Source organism: Lentinula edodes (genome assembly GCF_021015755.1).
Source record: "Lentinula edodes strain Le(Bin) 0899 ss11 chromosome Unknown C8R40scaffold_31, whole genome shotgun sequence".
Taxonomy (NCBI): Eukaryota; Fungi; Basidiomycota; class Agaricomycetes; order Agaricales; family Omphalotaceae; genus Lentinula; species Lentinula edodes.
In genome coordinates, this window is record NW_025764337.1 from 56,912 (window position 1) to 78,414 (window position 21,503).

Consider the following 21,503-nt stretch of genomic DNA (forward strand, 5'->3'; position numbering starts at 1 on the left):
ATAACAAAGGAGGTTTTATCGTACTAAAAAACCGCCAACTGCGTCGGCTCAGCCCTTGCTTGCAACAATTTTTAGCTTGTAGTACTCCGAAGGGCGTCGATATGACTTACAGAGAACTAACTTCAACCGAACTCGTGAAAAAGAATAAGAAAAGAGATGAGATCAACGGATCGATATCACGGTGGAACACGACGGGCGCTTATGAATTACAAGCAAGGATGAAAAACTTCATTCAGGGCAAGGTATTTTGAAGCTCTGTTGCGGTCTTTCACTTCATCTGAGACGGAGAATACAAATTTAAATACAATTCACCGGTGAATGTATACTGAAGAGTAACAACACTATGTACGAACAGTATGCTTAATCAACATAAGAAGAATGGAATGATACAAGCAAGATTTAGAAATAGAGAAAGTTATGACAACAAGAGACCAGTGTTGTAGCCTCGATGACGATCGGAATGGGGCAGGTGTGAACTTCACGTCGATACACACAAGGTGTCGCCCACCCTATTTACCAGGACGCGATTATCGAAAATGAGAAGCCTAACATTGAGGTCAATACGTGCTCATCAACCGAAGGAACATTTCGCAAGTAGCAGAAGCTGATATCGGAAAGAGGCTGTTAAGCTGGGAAAGTCGCTGCGCTGGGAGGGAAGGGTAAAGGGGTGGGCCCGGACTGAAATTCGAGCGGCCACTTCAGTGGTTGACGGGTTGGAGACGGAATGCCTCTCGATTGTAACATATTGTCGACAATGTTCTGAACAAAATAGTTTGGGACGGGTGTGAAACATCCTTGAACCGTGCGGCAATCGGGGCAAGCGAAATTCATTTTTGCCTTCAAATACATGTCTGCTAATCTGACAAGACAGTCCTTGCAGCTGGTATGACCACAGCAGAGACTGATGCACAAAATTTCAGTCCATTCAATGACCAGAAGAGAATAAGATACATACACGAAAGGTTGGAACAAAAATTCGAGGCAGTATGGACATCTGTTCCGAGTGTCTTCAGCAGCGCGTAAAGTCTGTAATTGTATCAGCAAGTATCATGAAATATGTTTCAACAACTACATACCGCAGCTCCCTGGAGGGCATTATCGAGATCCACACGAGCTTGACGGAGCTCATTCTTCAGTTCAACTTCGCGGAGATCGTTCTTCAGTTCGACTTCGCGGGAAGATGACAATTTGACCGGTAAACCCTACAGCCATAAGACGAGTCAGCGTTAGGTTAGCCAAGAAAATGTTCACTCACTCTAGAAATAAACTCCGTCTCGGTGTCAGAATCAGCATCAGTGTCCATTTCCAGCATGAATTCCTTGACCTATGTGAAACAAGTCAGTGAGAGAAACTAGAGAGGATAGAGCTGATATACTTTGCTCGAACTCGATGTGCTCGTGAATGTAGATGAAGATGGGCTTGCATTAGAGATCAGGTCCAACAGCGAAGCGGACGAGGGCGGTGTCTCAGGAAGAACAATCGGAATCTCATAGTCAAGCGCGAGATTTTGCGTCGCATATGTACGCGTCGGCGGTGATACAAAGGCACTGCGATAGCGCGAGGGTGTGTTCGAGGTAGAAGCTGCGGGAGGGCTGCGGAGACGAGAAGGTGTGTTCATACAAGAACGAGCCTTGGATTTTCTTCCGTACACTCTGCTGGGGGTAGGAGGAGGCGATCCAAAGACCTGAGACTTTGCAGATTGGTCGGAGGATTTAGATTGAGATCTAAGAGAGCGTTCTGGAGAGGTGGCACGAGTTTTCGTTCGACTGGTTGCACCCATCTGTCGCCGATGAACAATAAAACAGTAAATTATGAGAAGAGGAAACTGATATGACAGGAAGAGATCACAGAGGCAATTTATAGATGATTCGTTTGTCCATTTGCCCCATAATCCATGTCGCAAAGATCTCGGAGCTCAAACGAGTCTTTAGGAAGAAGTGGGGACAGTGTTGGTTGCCGAACCTCGATGGGCCTTCAATGGATTACTCCGGAAACGGGCCGCCGTTGCTTTCTTCTCGCCACAATGGACTCTTTTTGCAAGGTGTTAACATACAACTGCTGCGGCTTCACAATCTTCTCCACAAAGAAAGTTACGAATCTTTCGTCTTTCATAAGAATCGACAAAGAATCAAAACCGATTTACGACCAAACCCTTGATCTTCAATGGCGATTTCGACTCTGTCCTCTGCTACCGCTATGTCTAACTCTCCTACGCGCGGCAATACTCAGTCCAACAGACGCGGTGCAGCTACAGCCCAGGACCATTCTGGGGTCATCGATCAGACTTCTTCATTTCCTTACAATATTGCAGCTAGCGTCGTGCTAGTGATATTATATTTCCTTGACCGCCATGGTGACCTCTTCCAAATAGTTTGGAATTACACAGAGTTGAATCTTTATCCTTCTAGATTTTGTCAAATTCCATTCGATTCTTCAATTTCTCGATCTACGGCCATCTTTGTCTCGTTCTTTGCCCCCAAAGATCCCTTCGGTCATTGAGAACGCCATTGGTACCTTGAACAATAAAACGTTCTTTGTACGTCTTTCATCCTTGTTTACCTGAGCTCAATTCTGATCTATCGTCAAGTTCTTTATCTTGTTCTTCATCGTGTTTGCACGTTCCAAAGCGCCACTCTCGTTTCCTTTCTTGCGCCGCGGGCCTGTTGTAACCTGCACTGGCCTTGAATGGGAAGTTGATTGTATACTTGATGAACGGAAAGTTGGCCGCGGAAGATGCTACCTTGTTCGCTGGAAAGGCTTTGGACCCGAATCTGACTCTTGGGAACCCGGTCGTTCACTTCAGGACTGTGTCGCGTTGGATCGCTGGGAAGGCATCGCAGGTGCCTAAGACCTTAAACAGATTATTTACCAATACCGTCTTCCCTATGTGTTGCTCGCAGTGAAATGACGTTCTACTTGATATCTCGGGTGAAGACGAAAACTCACAATTGCTCACTGTCACTATCTTGCTCTACTTTTTGCCTTTGCTTCGTGTTGCTCCACAGTCCCCCTCTTCTCGTTCTACTTAGTATCTACATGTTGCTGATAACCAAATCGTCGCTATACCCACTGCTATAATCAGTTTGTAGGATCATTCCTCATCATATGTTCTTATTCTTGCAATTCATATATATATTTTACTCATAACTACGTATACCCTTTATCGGTGTCTATAAGCGAAAGGTGAACGATCTGGCTTTTTGACTCTGAGTTGCGTTGCATCAAATAACGGTGGAGATTAACTATGAATTCGAACCAAATCCGTGTACATTGAACATTACAGATATTTGCATATGAGTACTAATACACAGGACTTTTCAATCCTTGAAACGTACACACTATCATCAACAAGATTATACACACAACGAATGAACCACTTACCCGCGCCAAGGAAAGCATCACCACAAAGTCTGGAGCAAGTTCCCATCTTGCTGCATGTCCTAGAATTGAATCCAATGGTACGACATCATGATCACTCGAGAAGGACGGTGAAACGGTCCTCGCGTCGAATCCTTGATCAGAAAATCGGGCGAAAATATCCGGAATTGGTCCAGCATAAGGGCGGCAGCGTACAATGGCCATTTTGGTGGTGCCTTCATGCTCAAAGATATATCTGATTTGTCCCATAAGCGACGTTCCTCAAGAACTATTTTTCGGCGGACGGTAGCAGACATAGCTATTACCGATAGGACATAGTGCAGGAGTGCCATAGAAGCCCTTAGGTGCTGGGACTTGCAAAAAACAGGTTGGATCCAGCTTCCCTATCTTCTTCGCAAGTTCCACAGGCAACTTCATCGATACCTTGCGAGTAGCAAGATCAACAGAGCATTCCAAAATTTCCTTTGGGTTTGCACCTTGTAAATCATTCGCGTTGTTTTGAGAAAGCTCGTTCCGCTTGTCGTATCCGTAAGCTTTATCCAGAAGATTTCGACAAAATTTGAGAAGTTCAGGGCAATCGGGTAGCATCATCCAGCGGCGAAAGGCTGCATCCTTGTAGGTAGACTCAAGAATAGTAAACTCGAATTCACCTGCGTGCGCAATTAGAAAGAACAAACACACTTCAACTTACTTACCAATCTTGTGATTGGTTGGAATCCACTGCAACCTGCCAATCATGGTTTCAAACGGGAAAGCCCACCAATTGCGGACGTTAGAGAAGGAATCCATGAAGTCGAAAATATGGAAAGAAAGATGATGAGAAGGCAGCATGAATCCAGGAAAGTTCGACTTTAGGCCTTCGATATGTGCCCTGATGGAGTTTCTGAACAGATTACGACGCTCTGGGGACAAACTGTTGCTAGTCATTGCAATGGATGCACAGGTAAGATGCATAGAAGTTTGCAATACAGGGGCCATTTCACTTGCATTGTCGGCTCTCAAAGGAGAATCTTCGTCCCAAATACTGATGAGGGCCAAAGGGAGATGAATCGAAAATAAGGTTCGCCAGTTATCAGCCTTCAGTGTGCCCGCTCGTTTGAGTCCAATTTCTTCTGGTGGTCGATTCACCCAAGAAGGGGTTATGATTTCTCGCACAGCTTGCTGGATCTTCTGTAGAACATGTGTCGAGTCAATCTTAGCTGGAGCCAGGCGTTCCAAAGGTTTGTTCAAACGCTAAACATGGGATGAGCTTATTAGCGCGCGATATGGATCCTGGACGCACCCATTCAACCAAATGCTGAACTAAGTCTGCTTTCCCGAATCCTCCGACGGGAAGACAATCAACGTCTATGCAGACAAAAGCTAGGGCCGTGAAAGGCAATTTTCCAAGATTACTCTCGAGGTGCAATGGATCTTTTTCTACCGGTTGCGTTAGGTATCGATGTATAGTTCCAATTGCATGCGCACTATGCAAATTCAGCTGTTTGGTCAATTCCGTTAATAGTTCGATGCGGTCTAGAAGCGTGAATTGGTGGACTTTATTGAACCGTCGCTGATCCTCGTACATGTCGTGTAAATGGAGCCACGGAATTGAAGGTAACGGCTTGTCCTTGGGCACAAAGTGAGGCCAATTGAATCGTCCTGGCTCAACCTTATGCAATCGCTACAGGTAAATCATTGACCATCAGCTTACATCGAGGTCCAGAAGATCAACACACCCAGTGAGCCAGAGCCTGCCTGAACATTTTAACAGTTATATCTCCTTTGTGAATCGAGGATTGCGAGAGGAAATCATTTACTTCACTTTCCTTTTTGCCTTCACCCTCACACTTTGCGGCTGGAAATTCAACTAAATTATTGCAAACAAAAGCTAGAACGATCCACCTGTGAGAAGATAATTTTTTGAGAAACTTCAACTTCTCCGCGTCTTTAGCAGGCGCAGGAGATGAGAGCAATTGGTAAAGGTCATACACCCCTTGAAATGCTCGAGGATCACTCTGAATGGTGGAGACAAATTGCTTGTTCCTCGACAAACGAGCAGTTTTCTGTTCAGGGGTAAGATCATTCCATTCCAGTAGTGAAAGCCGCTGATCTTGAACTTCGGAATCGTCGACTAGTGCCTGGAGGGTATCGCTTATTCGACCGATCTCGGGCTTCGTGCCCAGAGGAGTGAGATCAGAGGGATGAGGCGGAGGGGTGAAATCGTGATAAAAAGATATGTAAATCTGTTTCTTCTTCGCCTTTCCTTTTTTCCGCTTGGGATTATCCTGTTCAGAGTCATCAAGAACAGCACCATTGCTGTCCGGCTCTGGATTATCAAGGCCAAGCGCGTGACGAGCAAATCGCTGCATAAGAATGGAGAAGAGAGTGTGCATAGGCTCAATAAGCAACTGCATTATAGGGTTCCAATATGGCAATCGCCAAAGTTCTGAGGAACGCGTGCCATAGAAATTTTCGACCTGTTTGCGCTGAGCTACTGTCTTTGCATTAATCCATTCTTGAGCTCCTCTTTTCAAAAACTCGATGTCTGCAGGTCTCCAATTCTCAAAATCAGTCCTCCCGATGTGACTGATATGCCAGCATTTGCACAAAAAACAAGTGGGGTGAGAGGTTACATCCATAAATCCTCCAAACGGTCTAGCTGCTTTGAAGTCCATTGACGCTCCTGCAATCGCGACGCGAAATATCCGGCTGTTCGAACTCAAACCCATCTGATGGGTTTTATGTGTGTGAAAAGGGCGGAGTCCACGGGAATACCCTGCTTCGAGCTCAGTGACCAGTTGACGCCAATAATGGCGGTGCTCGCTCTGCTTGGCATCCGGTTCTTGTCTGCCTTGGATAATGCCAGGAATGTACACCCAAGCCTGGTTGTTACGCATCGAGGGAGGGAGATTGAGACAAACGAGACCGGTGACACCCGTTGAACTGGTTTTGCCATGCAAACTAGCGCCCTCCGCATTGAAAAAATCGGCATACAGAAGGAACAACCATCTGCCCTCTTCTCCTTGTTCTGCAATGAAAAGCTTCCCATCATGCCCCTTGAATGAATGTACAAAGGTACCATCTTTGAAGTCCCTCTTGACCTCAGGGGGTTCGTTTACTCCGGAGATATCGTCACAGAATTTATCACCATACTGTTCAATTCCAGGGTGTGCAATGAAGCGGCCAAACCACTCATAGAAGGAGTAATAGTGGTAAGTTTTGATGGGTTTACTGTCAAACAGGAGCTCTGCTCCGCACGGTTCCGAGTTTTGCATGATACGTTCAGAGCAATGAGTGGGATAAACTGGAGCGCGAGAGTTTTTGGGATACATCGGTGGATATGTGTAGCTGCAGGAAGGGCACACTGTGTAGGGAACACTGGGGACGTCCATATTCAACCTCGTCTCCAAAGTTTCGATTGACTCTGGGATATCCTCGAGCGCTTTTGTCTGTAGAAGACTTGGTCCTCCAGTGAGCAATGTAATCGAAAGGCCATAAACTTTCAGCAATTTGAGTAAGACACTAGAACCTCGCCTTGCGACTCCCTCAAAGACACGGCTGACCAGAGCAATCGTATAGGCTACAAGCGTGGGAGTGTTCCATTTATCGATGGCCCCCGCAAACAGTTTACCTTGAAAACAAGATATCAGACTAATATTTCGCAGATACATATATAGAACGTACTATTATCGATCTTGACGGGAGAAAATGTATCTGGATAATCCTTTCGCCACGTACAAAGAACCAACTGTAATACTTCCATCTCCTGTGTTACCAGGCGAACTTGGCTGTCTGCCTCTGGGTGGTGAATATCTTTGATTTTGTTGGAAACATACGCAAGGTGTCGCTCTGCACCATCTAAAGTAGTGTGAATCGCCTCAGGGAGAGAATCGTTGGAAAGCAGATGGAGGTCGCGCTGAGCGCCGGATACGATATCACGTAGACGTTCGGCGGTTTTGATGGCCCTCAATGCTACAACACTGGGAGCTCTCAGCGGAGGTCCACTGGAAGCACCATCTGACAGGTCGGATTGTAATTTAACCCTCGTTTTCTCAAGCGCATCCTGTTGTGTCAATCAAGCCGAGACATGAACCAAATTCTGGAGCACTAATTACCGTCAATTCGTCCACCATGGCGTCCTCATCGAAAAAGGTCGATAAAGAATGATCACTTGAACGAAGATCATCCCGATTTGCAGGTGCCGTGGAGGTGCGTTGTTTCCTACCCTCCTTCTTTAGCATTCGTGATACAGGATTTGAGGAGGATTGAGCTGGCGTCACTAGTGCAGCTTCATTGATCGTGGGCAGATCTTCTGGTGCAGATACTCCACGGCCTTCAACGAATTTGGACGACAGGAATTGTGCGTAGCCCTTGTTTCGAGGCATTCTGAAGGAGAGATGGCGAAAAAGTATGATTTTGATTGAAAATTCTGGTCTCGACTTTTGGGGTTTCGTCGACCTGCTGGAAAAGTGCATCGAAGGTCTCGTGCCGAAACCATAGTTTCTTCACCTTCTTGATATCCTGCTGCGTCGGAACACCGTCAATGAGAACATCTTCGACGCCATCTTCTTCGTCAGACATGCCACGCTCTCCAAATGTCTTAACAACAATGAGTACATAGGTCCAGAAATTCTCCAATTGCTGGTTATTATGCTCTCGGGCAAAGTCAATCATGATGCTGGCAATCCTAAGTCGACTTGAGTGCTTCTGCATGGAACCAGTTAGAAAAGAACAGGCAATGGAAAAGTGACTGACCCAATGACGAACACTTGAGATTTTACTAGAGTTTTGGCGTCGTTGATACTCGGCTAGCAACCTTTCTTCTCTTTGTAATTCCGTTTCACCTTGAAGCAAACGGTTTTTTCTCGATTCTCTTGTAAAAATGAGAGAATCTATCGCGAAAAAGACGCTTCCACTCAACCTCGTCTCCAAAACGGCCGTCCTGGCTCTCAGACTGGATTTTTCTGGCTTCTCGAGCCAACTTTGCAATCAACGCCCTATTCCATTTTGAATTCCTCATTTGCGACGCTGAAAGTCCGTACCAATGGAGCGACGTGCTAAGGAGTTTAGGCCCCGCGCTGTTGTCACCACCCACAAAGGCCATGAGGCGATCGCGGGGAGTAGAGGGAACATTGACTACTTCGTAGTTGCCTTTGATGTCCAACGCTCCTTGATACAAGTCGCGGGAAAGATTCTACGCAACTGACGATTAGATTCACAGATCAAATGAAGTAATGGCGATGCACGTTGATATTCTTTCTGACGTCGCTTTCATCGTATTGTGTTTGGGAGGCCTTCAATATCCATTTTCCGGCAACTACCCTGTCGTCACTTTCTGCTCTATGATCATCCTCATCGCCACTACCCCCATTTTTGCTGTCATTTCGCCAGTTACTCCCTCCGCCACCGCCTCCGTGTTCATCGTCACTTTCATTGTCGCTGCTACTGGACCCATCGTCACCTCCACCGTCACCACTAGTCCCGTTCCTGTTTTCGAGATCATCTCCGGGATTCCGCGCTTGACCACCGTCGTTCTGCCGATTATCAGCGTCACCGCAGTCACGACCGGTCTGTGCGCAATCGTCGTCCCGCCGATTATCAGGATTATTTCGCTCATTTCCATTGACATCCCCTCTGCCTTCTTGTGCCTTTGGTGTAACTCATATCATGCAGATCAATACACGACTAACAATTTCCAGCTTACCTGAGTGCTTCCACTACCGCTCGCCGGTGCGTTCTGTGTGGAATGCGTCAAGTATATGACGGGAAAACAACGCCGTTGCCACTTACATTGGACCTTCCTGTATGTTCCCTTCGCATCCCTTTCTCGGTTGTTCCCTCATCCTCAGAATCGGTGTCGACTCGAGGTCGCTTCGACTAAGGGAACCAGCATCAATTTTCACGTCCTGAGATGGAAATACAGAACACACATAGATAGAAGGCTTTCGATGTTGCGATGGTTTGCGATGTCGTGATTTCGGGATAAACTGTTGGCTGGGTGGCCTAATTTCCTACAAGGTAACACAGCCAGTTCACCATTGATATCGGTAGATATGCGGAGGCATTTACCTTTGATGATTGCAGAATATATTGCCTTTTCGTAGTCAACTGAAGTTCCGCCGCAACAGGAGCATTACAAAGACTTTTATTCAGACCGCCAAAACACAATTCTTGGGATACTTGCACTGATGGCACTGATGCTTTGCCAATAAATGCCTTCGAAAGTGATTTCGTCAAGGAAAGTTCAAGGAAATCAACAGGAATAACCGTACGACAGAGTTTCTTGAAGACACCGAAGATGGTTCATGAGTGGCTGATGCAGTAAAATCCTCTGATTGGCCGTGAGAGGAATATGGGGTACTAATCCTTGTGTGAAGCCTATCCTGCATTTGTATATCTCTTGGGCTGACCTGTTAAGAAGAATTGGTGATTCTGTCTTGTGAGGACGGATAGTTACAAACGCACAGCGGGGGTTTGGAATTGATCGGTTCGCATAGTAGAGGGATTATCCGTAGTAGAGCGATGGTCGATCTACAGATAATCGACTCAATAATCGACTCGCAAACGCAGTAAACAATGAGGAGAGGCACACCTTATGATATTCTAGTATATCTTGTAATTCCTTGATTCGTAAAGCCTTCGCAAGATTCTCGTCTTGTAGAACGGAGACTGTAGGATGTAGATCCTTGTTCCGAATTTGTCGTTGTGATTGCATCAATTCGTACTCGAGATGCATTATCTGACGTTGCATTTCCTTTGCTTGACCCTGAGATGCAGCCAAATTCTGCTCGTTCTCGGCGACAAGATCCTGATGTAGATACAGATACCTTCAGTCATGTTCAACTGCTAGATTATGGCAGTCGGCAACCATACCTTTACTTTTGCATTCACTTCATTTGCTAGAATAAGCTTTTCCTGCACGGCTTTGAATTGCTCCTGTAAAGTTCGTTCAAAAACTGAGCACTACATGAACAGGTTATATGTTCGCACTGATTGAAGATCATGCGCGCGCTGTAGTTCGGTCAAAAGGGTCTAAATGTATGGGAGTTAGAGGTGGGCAGACATCTATCCTGATTAACTGGTCCATACCTTGGCAACTCTTGCTTCGTTATGACGACGCGAGGCAATTAGACGATCCTAATATATATATGAGCAATAATACATAGAAGCGGAGTGCTCTAACGGACCTCAAGTGATTTGCAGGTAAGAGCATGTTCCGTTTCTTTCTTCAGGAGGGTCGCCTCCAGGTCTCGAACTCTGCCTTCTTCAGATTGCAGATCTGCTTCAAGAGAATCGCAAGAGTCTTCTAGTTGTTTAACAGTGGCCTTGAGATCATTCAGCAAGGATGAAGACGTAGTGGAAAATAGAGGACCTGACAAACCTCAAAATACGTGATATCTTCTTGCAGAGAATCGATTTGCATTTGATGATCGATCTGTGCGAATACAATAAGGAGACGGAGAAAATGAGACAAGGACAAGTTACCTCTACAGAATCTATGTGATCATTTTCTTTGTCCTTTTGCCGCAAACTAGCCTCCAACCTGGAGATCTCTCGTTGGTTTCCTTGGATCTGCGTCTCTTTTTCTTCCAATATTTGCCGCACGCTTTTGATGTCTTCTTGTAAATTACTGAGCTCTCGTTGTGAATCCTGTTTGACAGAATGAAATTACCAGTGATACAGGACAAAACCAATTAATGAAGCATACTCTAAACTCTTGGTTCTTGCATTCCCAGGCCTCTTTGAGAGAATACTCAAGAAGATCTTTGCATCGATTCATCTCTTTGAGTGCTTCATCAAAATGTTGTCGCTCTTTCCGTTGTTCCTGCAATTTTTCCTGATGAATGCACTGAGCGATGTAGTGACGGAGTATCTGTTACTCTTGAAGCACTGACCTGGAGCACTCTCGAGGCAGAAGTTTGCATGTCCTCGAGCATCAATTGGACATCCCCATTCTCTGCCTTCAGTCGACCCACTTCTTGTTTAGCAGCTGTAAGTTCCTCTTCCAGTGTTCCACTACTTATGGCCCATTCCCGTTCCAGACTTCGATAACCCTGCAACGCGCTGTCAATTTCCAAAAGACGCTGATCACTACGTCTGAGCTGCGTGTCTTTATCATCTAGCACAGTCTTAAGGGCTTTGAACTCCTCTTCAATAGTATCGAATTCTTCACATTTCCGCTGGTGTCACGAAGCGGCAGAGGCGGAGTGACTAATGGAGCAGGAAAGCGGAGCGACTAAGCAGAACGGTGAGGCGGAGCAACTGGACAGGGCAACAAGGCAGAGCGACTAAGCAGAACGGCGGCAGGCTGGTCCCAGATAATGACAGAGATATATTGAGTATCGTAGTCATAGGTAATAATAAGTAAGCACATACCTGGTCCCAGATAATGACAGAGAGGTCAAGATAAGGGACCAGGCTGTGGAGGGTTGGCTATATATACATAATCCGGTCTGCGAGAAACAACGATGTAATACTGTACAGTTTAGGAACAAGGAAGGTGGCGGAAGCCAGTAGAAGGAGAAGATGGGTCAGGTGGATCAGTAATCGATGGATCAGTAATCGATGGGGGTTTGACAGTGATGGGATGATGTATCGTACAAGTAAAGGCGTCGAGACGGTGAGAAAAGGAAAATGATAGGGGCTGCGTACTTTATGACAGCTGGCATGAGATGATGAATTATGGTTCGAGAATCACAGGCTAGTTAGGACAGACCTTGAGCTCCAAGCTCTTACACTCCCAGGCTTGCTTTAGAGAAGCTTCAAGGAGGGTTTTGTGGTGATTGGTGGCAAGGATTTGGGCTTCGAATGAGTCCGTTTGGTGTTCTTGTTGCGCAGTCAACTCTACCCTAGTATCCTACGAGCAGTCTGAACACTGAACAGTTAATGCAAATTGGGAACAACAGACCTGAAGTTTCTTGGAGTTCGTAGCTTCAATAACTCGAAGTGAGGACTGAAGTTCCTTGTTCTCCAACTGCAATTTGAGCACTTCTTGTTCAACGGCCGCCTTTTCCTTTTCCAACTTGTCGTTCTTTGCTTGAGATGATTCGCCCTGTCTGATAGTTTCCGAGGAACGTTCCCGGTCAAGTTGCTGCATGGCCCCAACATCTTCAGGCTCCAAGGAGCTGGGGTTTATTGAGTTCTCTACTTCGGGGTTCATTTTTGCCAGGGCCTCTACTTCCCCATCCTTTGAAGACACTAGTCTCTGGAATTATTTTTCAATAAATGAATCATATCGACTTGCAGAACATGCTCACCAATAACCAGCTCTGTATGTCCACTGACAAGTCTGAACGTTCAGTGAGTGTTCTGATCGACGCCTGAAGCTTAAAAATGTATTTTCGATATTCGTCGATAATTTCATTGCGTACGTCGCCTTGAACCGAGTCCTCCTACGACAGCATATGTGTAAATGCCGTTGTACAAAGAAAAGCTTCTAACCTGTGATTGGTTTTCTGAACACGGCGGAGCGTCAAGTAATCGAAAGCAATTTCCTTCACTCAAATGCTCGGGGTCTTGTTTGACTATGTTTTCAACCGATGTACCAGTGGTTTCCTCCCGGATGCAGGCCAATTCCGTTTGAACTTCTTGATGAGCCTACACAGACATCAGCGGGAAATCTTCGACAGGCGGAATGATGCTACTTTACCTTAAGTAGTTCGCCATACCTCTTATCGAGATCTTGCAACTCGATCTGCAGCTCATTCGACCAACGAGACAAAAACTGTCGCTCAGTTTGGAATTGAATTCATAGCCCATGAAAAGCACAACTACAAACTGTATTCTGTTCTTCTATATCGCAGATATTCTTAATAGCGCCAGAGCGATTAAAAGCTTCAGTAAGCCTCTGCAAAATTTCATTAGTCATTTCAAAACAGCGAATGATGATTGCATGATGATTGAAAGAGTAGCACACATACACGAAGAGCATTATCAACGGCACTAGGTCCGTCTTCAACATCCGAGTCGAAAGATCCGGGCTTTGATTCTTTTAAGTCAATGCTAAATATGATCTTGATTTTCTGACTTACCATGGTGCACAATCGTTTCTGCAAGTCAAGTATAAACGCGTCTTTGATAGTGATTTCTGCCTCTGCTATACTGAGTTTGGAAGATAGATCGTTATTGACTGCCAATGCCTGTGCGATCGTGCCTTGTTGACTGGCAGAATGAACCAGTTTAGCACGGAGGAAGATGACTTCTCGTCGAAGTTCGTCTGTATCAGCGGTGTAGACCAGCCTTATCTTCTAATAAAGATGAATTAGCAAGTGTTTCGTTGTTTAGACGACGATGATCGCTCACTGGGCAGCCTGGCTCCGGAATATCGTCTGCTAGTCAAGAGTCTGTTCTTTTTCTGGGGTTCATGGTCGCAAAGTTCAATCTGTGAGAGGCAGAAGCGGTTTTCTAGAGGGAATCGATGGGTATTTCCGATGTAGAACAAAGAAACTCCAACGTGTTCGGTAGATTGCTTTTTGTGTCCATTTAGAGATTAATGAATGTGCACTGAAAGCACGACGAGGACAGCATCTTTGTGTGTACACTCCAACGTTTGCAGAAGCCCCATTTCCGGCTGGGTGCTTCAAAGTGCGCTATGGATTTTTCCTAAAGTAGGCTAGTTTGAATATGGATGGTCACGTGTAACAAAATTTCCCGAAATATTATCTCTGAGCCGTTCTTATGTAGAGAATAGACGCCGGTACAGTCTGGACGGCGATTTTCGGCACCATTTCCCATTCCCACCGACGCCGCGGGTAATTTGCGGCTGCTGGGCGCTGAGCGCGCTCGGTACTTGTTTAGGGATCTATTATAGTCTTTTAATACGTTAGGAAATTTGCCTGACGTGCGAGTCCTACTTGTTTCAAAACAGGCCGAAAATCTTCGAATGACCGTCGATTTTGAGCACCTCCCAAAAACCCACGATAACTTTGCTGATCTCAGCCAGCCAGGATGCTTCAAAGCTGGTGCGCAGGTATGATATAGTCATACGATTAATGAAAATGCCTCATTCATATTTTAACCAGGAAGGATGCAGGCGTTCGCTCAACAATGGAACTGTCATTGAAACATTCATTAATAGACTTCCACCAGAGCTTCTGTTAGAAATCTTCGAAATCTACATCCTTCATTCAGGAAAGCCTGTAGCTCGGGCTGGTTATTCTCTTCAGATTTACGGCTCCAAAATGTCACGTCGTCTACGCGTGGGCTGTCGTGCTTTAGGACTAGCAGGTATCTGCTCTCGTTGGCGATCAATTGTCCTGGCAAAATCCTCAATCTGGTCGTCATTCCATCTTGATGTTGAACTATTCCGGGATCGCCCCCAGCTTGTATCTCTGCTAAATACTTACATCTCCTACTCCCAGTCGGCACTTCTCTCCATTTCCTTGCACATGGATAGCTCCAACAATATGCTCACCTCAGTCAACGCCGAGACACAACAGATACTAAATGTGCTGTTTGAATGTGCCCACTGTTGGAAAAGTGCAAAGCTCACTATCCTGGACGAGAAGTATATCCTTTACCTTAACAATTGGTACAACTGCCGCTCTTGGGATATCTCTGCGAATTCCAAGCCTGTTGTCGCATTCTCATCTCTTGAAAACCTTGAAATTGAATACAGCAGTATAGGATATAGCTATCTGGTTGTCTTCCAACTGTGCCCGCAATTGAAGACATACCGTGTCAACCTTGCATCGTCAACGTCCGAAATTACCTTACCCGATGTGTCACATGTAGAAGAATTTCATCTCGGGTCCGAAGGTGTTGTTGGAGGGCCGTCTATTGGACACCTTCTTTGTCAAATGCCCATGTTGAAGATCTGCGCAATTGAAGGTTTTTACTTGACTAGAAACGACATAGGTGTCGATACCGAACAGGTCACTCCGAACAGGTCTTTCCTCACTTCATTGAAAGTTTGGTCTTATACGTTTCATCTACATGCCTGGAAAGACCTTCATCTTCCCAATTTGACCAGCTTGGAGGTCTATCATATACCGTTTACTGAAACAAGATGAATGGATGTCTCTCAGTTCGTAGATGTGCTCATGTCCGCATCGTCTTTGCAAAAACTGAAGCTTGAACATCTCCCAGAGCTGACAGCCATTGCTCTCCTTGGTTCTTGCCCATCGATAACGACACTACACCTCCTTGTTGATGGATTCCAAGGAGTGGACCTTTTCAAGCAGATGACACCAGCAGTTCCAAGACTTTCAGTATTGACTGTTCATTTATCAATGAATAGTTTTACGGTTGACCGGAGTGAATTTAACTCCTTCCAAGATCAATTAGCAGAGGCTATATGCTGTTTTGTGGACTCGAGATTTGCTATATCAGGACCAGTGGCTGCCGACTGGAACTCAGTGTCATGTACTGGAGAATTTGCTTTCCTCGAGCAGTTTACATTGGATGCAATCCACTTTGGCTATCATGTGTATAACCGTCGTTTCTGGTATAGACTCTCATTGATCTCAGTGCACTCGAGACATCTCAAAATTATATCAAACTCTACAACGATCTTACAGACAGAGGGTAACGGACTAGTAGCCTCGCATTTATGTATAGGTAAACGGTAGAGTTGCTGTACCTACATTCAAAATTCAGTCAATACCTGGAAAGATCAACTTCATGGGGCGTCGAAAATTTTCCAGACATCTGTTAAACCAACATACAAAAACGTTGGCAAGTAGGCTCTAGCCTGCTCCTCATAGGCACATGTTACAAGGGATTTTGTTCTCATTGACACACAATTCATTTTCGGCATTCAATCGCAGTTCTCCCTGAGCGCCAGGAAGTGCCCGGTCAGAGTTGCATTGTATTCGAACTCTAGGTATAAGCAAATGATTGTAAAACAAAAGCAACGAAGAGTTAAAAGGTAAACAAAGAGGTACATCGAAGCAAAGGTGGGCTGTATGATAAGTGGGAAGTCCGGACGCAATTCGGGTGACCCGTTCCTCCGTCAAAACTGGCGCGAGTTACCTCCGTTGAACAGTGGTGGTTGAATAGAGCCAATCGTACCAAGATCGCACAAGCGATAATAATCAAGGCCAATACGTCTATCGGTCTCGAAGATATGAATTAATATAGATTGCCTATACGATATAACTAGAAAATGTAGTTTCGTCATTAGTTTAAGGATATATATACTGGAAAGGTGCGTCTGGTCCTAAGAGTTGGGGCGATGACTTGCGCAAATCTACCACACAGTCAGGATGTTAGAGCCACTTTGGACACATTCCTAAGGCAAATCAAGACTCACTGTCGAACGGCCTTCTCTGCTGCACGTAGCTCATTGCTACGCAGGTTTCGTATTTCAACCTTTGTCCCACATACGAGGACTAATACGTCCCCTTCCAATGAAACATCAGCCAAATGTTGAATCGCTTGATTGACCGGTAGTAGTTTATGGCGTTTGTAAAAAAGCCGAAACTTGTAGCGTTTTCCGAGGTGAGAGATGCTGACGATCGTGTCATGAACGTAGGACTGGGTTCTGGGATGTGACAACTCGTCCGAAGCAAGCACAAATCTATGGCCCTGAGAATCTTCGCGATAAATCACGTCGATTGGTTGCGACGACAAACTGTTCGACCGGTAGATACGAGCACGTAACCTGCGGGTGGTCTAATGATAGACATAGATGAATATTAGAAGATGCCCAGTTTTTCTTGTTACTCACTGTTCGCCCAGTTATACATGGTAATTGATTCATGCCCATAGTGACACCGCAGATTCGAGGAGAGCTCGGGCGATGAGGGTGAAGTCTGAAGGAAATGAGAGCCATGGCGTCCTTTTTGACTCTTATGCACAATGGGACCTAACCAAAGAAACTTAAGTGATCAAAGGTATCAAAGACGCGATTGAAGGTCAGTTACGTCATCATTGCGAGCTGCGTAGATCGACAGAACGCTTCCTGCTGATCTTACCTTACACGTTCAAGTTATGAATGCGAACGGAATCCTCAAACGACGTAGCTCAGCGGACTTCGTCAATGATACCAGTGTAGGTTTGATATTTCTCTGTCCTCTAGTAAATGATACAGCGGCCTATGAACAGGTTTATAAAGTTCGAGTGGTGGAACCTGCGGAGAATTACCAGAAAGTGGGGTTTCCTCCGTGTTGAAAGGTACTATCTTCATATTCTCTCCAGGAACGACGGATAGAGGCTTTGGAACGCGAAATCGAAAGCCTCCACGAAGAAGTGGCGAATTTAACGGTCCGTTGAATCTGACCACTGTTCAGAAATCCATCTAATTAAATTCTTAATATTACAGTATTGTGAGGCCGAGTCGCTTCAAACTGCCAAGGCTGCGGGGTCTCAGCTCTACAAAGACAAATTACTTTGCAAGGCTCAGATTTCCCGTCTCGAGGCCCAGAACCGACAATTGATAAAGAAACTTTCTTTAGCTCAAGTTAGCCGTTTCTCCGATACTAATGTTATAGCACCTCATCAAATTGCAGAGCAACATGAGACAAATGAAGGAGGTCCTTGTCCAAACAGATGACCGCGACGAAACTCAAGTAAGATCTTTTTCCGAGATGGCTCATCAAGTTTGACAGAGCATTCAGGCGACGGAGCATGCGCATGGCCTTACAAAAAGAGAGGCTGCTGTGCAGACTTCGGACGACTCAGTAAGTCAAACGTTATAATTCTGCTCCTGATACCTGACGAAGACTTAGTCTTTTGACATTTGCGGTAAGATACCTAGCATTTCAGGTATTTGCAATGAAGTGTGTAGCAATTTGATCATCGTATGGCTATGGCACTGAAAATTGCTTGCATACATAGGAAGTGATAGATCATTCATCAGCCCCTGATGTTAGTATAGTCGGAGGATCATTTCTTCATTGAAGTGCTAATCACCTTATTGCAGACACGATTACCTCCAGGCGGCTCAGACCAACCGGATTCTGTGAGTAAGTGTTCCTTGTTTTGACCTTCTGTTGAATTCGCGTCATACGTACAAGGCGAGACCAAACAGTATCCCATATCCAACGGATGCGGTTACTGAGCAAGCTATGCTGTGGTTCCCAGATGCATTTGCATATGTGGATGTCAGTTTGGGTGTCGAGTTCACGGACTTACTCTTGGCTTGGATTGCATTGGAAAGGTCAAGTCAATGGAATACAAATCCTCAGGTGCGACTTCCAACTAGTAATCGCCCCGCATTGTTAGCAAGGTGGGTAGATAAGAAACGATACAACACGAAGGGTAACGAACCCCTCAAAGAGGAATGCGGAATCGACTTCAGCGAGAATGTCAAACAATGGTGGGTTTCGCTGCAGCCAGAATGGAGGAGAACGGCATGCCAGGAGAGCTCGGCGTCGTCAGATTCGAATTCACGACAACAGCAAGATTGGAGCCGCATCGATAAATTCGGCATCAATGGCTGGTACGGCATCATTGTATGTTTGAAGTGGTGGGGAGAAAATCTGCAATATCGAGAAGGAGGGAGCGCCGCGAGAAAAGAATGGGTGGATACTTTGAAGGACGTGTGTAACATGATGAAGGATCTGACAAGATACCGCGTTGCTCAAGTAAATTAGTCAGGTTCTGTACATTCACTGCCTTTCTAGAATCCAAAAAGCAGATGTTTTCTCCTTCGTCGTAACATGTAAAGGAGAATAAGCTTACAATGATATACTTATCGACTGAATGACAGGCAGGGTGTGGTTAGCAGCCAAATAAGTACTGTACTATGAAGACAAGTGGAATTAGAATTAGGGTTAGGGCTTGAATCAAAGGGCGCCTGATGTCAATGAACGCCATGGATTTCCTTTTGTTTTCCTCTGATGATTATTACATCTCCCAGTGGCTCACTGTGCAGTATATATATGACCTTACTTCATTGTTCACCGCTCACAATTTCCTTTCGCAGGTAGACATGTATGAGCTTTTAGCCACTTTGAAAGGTGCCCGAAATGCCGTCATTTCTACTTCATTTTCTCCTCAAGCTAGATTCATCGCGGCCGTTGGTAAGTAGTCCCTGTTATGGTAAACGTTCAACGTCCATTCATTCTTATGCCACAGGATATGGCGGTATATCTGTCTGGGATCTAGAAACATACAAAAACCTGCCAATATCATCAGACAATGTGTACAATCACCGCAATCCTGACAATGTGTATACCGCCTGTGCTTGGCTACACTTTGAACATGCGGATCGTTACCTTCTTATCATAGGATCTCAGAAAGGCACACTCTCGACTTTGAATTGGGATAACGAAACCAAGGTGTGACATACGAATTCCCTCTAGATTCCTTTGTCACCCTCCTTCTGTTTTTAGTCCTTCGAACCTAGTCTTCAAGTCCCACCCGAAGGTTCTCCTCATCAAGTCCTCTCGATCGACGTTTATCAAGCTGAAGTTCCACTTGGGAGGCTCGCTCGTATCGCAGTCGCGACTGCCGACAACCGAGCTACTGTATATTCGCTGTCTCCTTTCGGAGACCTTCAAGAAATTTTTTCCTCTGTCGTCGAAAATTTCTCTCTCGTCGCCGCTAGGTTTTGTAAAAAGAACCGCGATGTCTATGTCTTTGAGCTGAACGGGGGTGGAATGTAAGTTGACTTTTAACCCTTTCTTTTCCACCATCAAGTTTACTTTCACTTCACTTCACAGTTCACTGCTCGATGCTAAGACTGGCAATGTTAAGTCAACTCATAAATATGGCCCAGATCCTATGTGCATTTTAGTTTTTCTGGTTGTCCTTACTGCTCAATAATTCATTTCAGGGGCACTGTTTGTTTGGATGACTCGAGCAAATTCTTCGTGGCATGTACTGGAAAGGACTTCGAAATGTTCCGCCTCGAAAACATTGAGCATGTGCAGACCTTCTCAGGTGAACTACCCATAGTCCTTTTCCCCAAAGTTGCAACGTACGCAGAGGATGGGTCTGTTCTCGTTGTAGGAACTGACCGCGGTCATGCGTCAATCTTCAACGTTAGTGATGGTGACAAAATTCAAGACCTTCCTTATACCACTACTGGTCTTGTTCAATCCGTTGCTGTGAGTATATCATTCCAATCCTTCTTTCAGACTATCTATAACCTCTTCTTGTATGATATATGCAGGCAATTACCGCAAGGGATGGTTTCCTTGTTGCGATTGCGGGGTCGACGCTACATTCCCGTGCTGAAGTTTTGATATTCAAGAAAAGTCATGCTTCATTGGACAAATCTAGGGATAATCAGGCGATGGATCTCTTGGATGCTGTTGCGCCCAGAAGCACGCTTCAGTCCTATTTATTATTGATTATTGGATCATTTCTCGTAATAAATGGTCTCTATTCGCTTGTGCTCATGTGTAATTCATGGGTATGTCTATCCTCAATCTCGTATTTGAATATCTAACCTAATCCAATCCTTAGGCTCACTTCGCGGCTGAGGATACCACAACTTCTGACTTGCCGCCACATATCTGGCAAATTGCAAAATCCTTGCTCGCGCACTAGACTAGTCAAGATATTGAGCCATAAGGACCATGCAATCGAGTGAGATTTTGTGAATTTGAACTTGTTGGATGATTTCTGAGGTTTATTTACACGCAAAATATTGCACAGGCTCCATGATCCGTCACACAAACGAGGAAGATCAATGTGAATATTGCTGGAGAGTGACTCACCCAATTGGCGACGGAAGGGCAATTGCCTCAGGGTGCAACTAAATAACTTTCAGGCTTACTCGTATAATTTGGAGATTCTCGTACCTACAAGATGTGAAAATTTTTGTTGTATGGTTGATTGACCAGAATGTACGAATAGAGGATCAGTTGTGTATGTTTCAAGGTTAAGCCCTTCGACGAAATAGGAAGGAAAGCAATCGACGTTCATGAACGAGTAAATGGTCAATTAACTGTTCTTGTAAGCGAATATAATGATCCAGTGTGCAAGAATAGGGACAGATATGTAGATGTTGATAGTAAGTATATCAGAAGAGATTCGTCTTAATGACTGACGGGAATGGAGTAGACAGAATAGGCATGGGAAGGAAAAGACAGGCTCGGAATGGGATTTGAGCGACCATTGCATTAGCTGACGGCGGGGAGATGTCTTGAGTGAAACAAACGGTCGACAGTTTGTTGCATAGCATAGTCAGGAATGATAGGAAGCATTCTCAAACCGTGCGGAGGCAGAACAAAGAAGATTTATGTGTGTAG

The 21,503-nt window shown here is 45.2% G+C and overlaps 5 protein-coding genes across 5 annotated transcripts; 2 read left to right on the forward strand and 3 right to left on the reverse strand.

Moving 5' to 3' along the window:
* Positions 1–624: 624 nt before the first annotated feature.
* C8R40DRAFT_1173520 (uncharacterized protein) lies at positions 625–1,780 on the reverse strand (the record flags this gene model as incomplete). The annotated part of the gene is made up of 5 exons (XM_046232028.1): positions 625–901; positions 956–1,026; positions 1,077–1,202; positions 1,256–1,324; positions 1,376–1,780. 5 exons carry the CDS (start codon positions 1,778–1,780, stop codon positions 625–627), a joined length of 948 nt encoding a protein of 315 aa, XP_046083513.1.
* Positions 1,781–3,639: 1,859 nt separating this feature from the next.
* C8R40DRAFT_1173522 (uncharacterized protein) lies at positions 3,640–13,924 on the reverse strand (the record flags this gene model as incomplete). Its single annotated transcript, XM_046232029.1, has 34 exons — positions 3,640–4,028; positions 4,074–4,611; positions 4,661–5,041; positions 5,097–6,991; positions 7,045–7,423; positions 7,476–7,730; positions 7,801–8,067; positions 8,116–8,140; positions 8,205–8,554; positions 8,607–9,008; positions 9,065–9,097; positions 9,151–9,237; positions 9,291–9,371; positions 9,430–9,576; positions 9,633–9,770; positions 9,826–9,891; positions 9,953–10,168; positions 10,234–10,296; positions 10,351–10,392; positions 10,450–10,497; positions 10,548–10,685; positions 10,742–10,795; positions 10,846–11,010; positions 11,069–11,197; positions 11,256–11,540; positions 12,077–12,217; positions 12,269–12,565; positions 12,618–12,752; positions 12,802–12,957; positions 13,010–13,084; positions 13,139–13,207; positions 13,281–13,340; positions 13,392–13,607; positions 13,865–13,924. The coding sequence occupies 34 exons, from the start codon at positions 13,922–13,924 to the stop codon at positions 3,640–3,642; spliced, it is 7,782 nt and encodes a 2,593-aa protein (XP_046083514.1).
* A 318-nt stretch (positions 13,925–14,242) lies between these two features.
* On the forward strand, positions 14,243–15,371 carry C8R40DRAFT_1173523 (uncharacterized protein; the record flags this gene model as incomplete). The annotated part of the gene is made up of 2 exons (XM_046232030.1): positions 14,243–14,329; positions 14,382–15,371. 2 exons carry the CDS (start codon positions 14,243–14,245, stop codon positions 15,369–15,371), a joined length of 1,077 nt encoding a protein of 358 aa, XP_046083515.1.
* Positions 15,372–16,608: 1,237 nt separating this feature from the next.
* C8R40DRAFT_1052363 (uncharacterized protein) lies at positions 16,609–16,881 on the reverse strand (the record flags this gene model as incomplete). The annotated part of the gene is made up of 1 exon (XM_046224755.1): positions 16,609–16,881. A coding segment is annotated over one exon (273 nt), but the record flags the coding sequence as incomplete, so codon positions are not given.
* A 2,353-nt stretch (positions 16,882–19,234) lies between these two features.
* C8R40DRAFT_1052336 (WD40-repeat-containing domain protein) lies at positions 19,235–20,698 on the forward strand (the record flags this gene model as incomplete). Its single annotated transcript, XM_046224754.1, has 6 exons — positions 19,235–19,325; positions 19,381–19,583; positions 19,638–19,906; positions 19,968–20,030; positions 20,081–20,354; positions 20,420–20,698. 6 exons carry the CDS (start codon positions 19,235–19,237, stop codon positions 20,696–20,698), a joined length of 1,179 nt encoding a protein of 392 aa, XP_046083517.1.
* Positions 20,699–21,503: the final 805 nt, after the last annotated feature.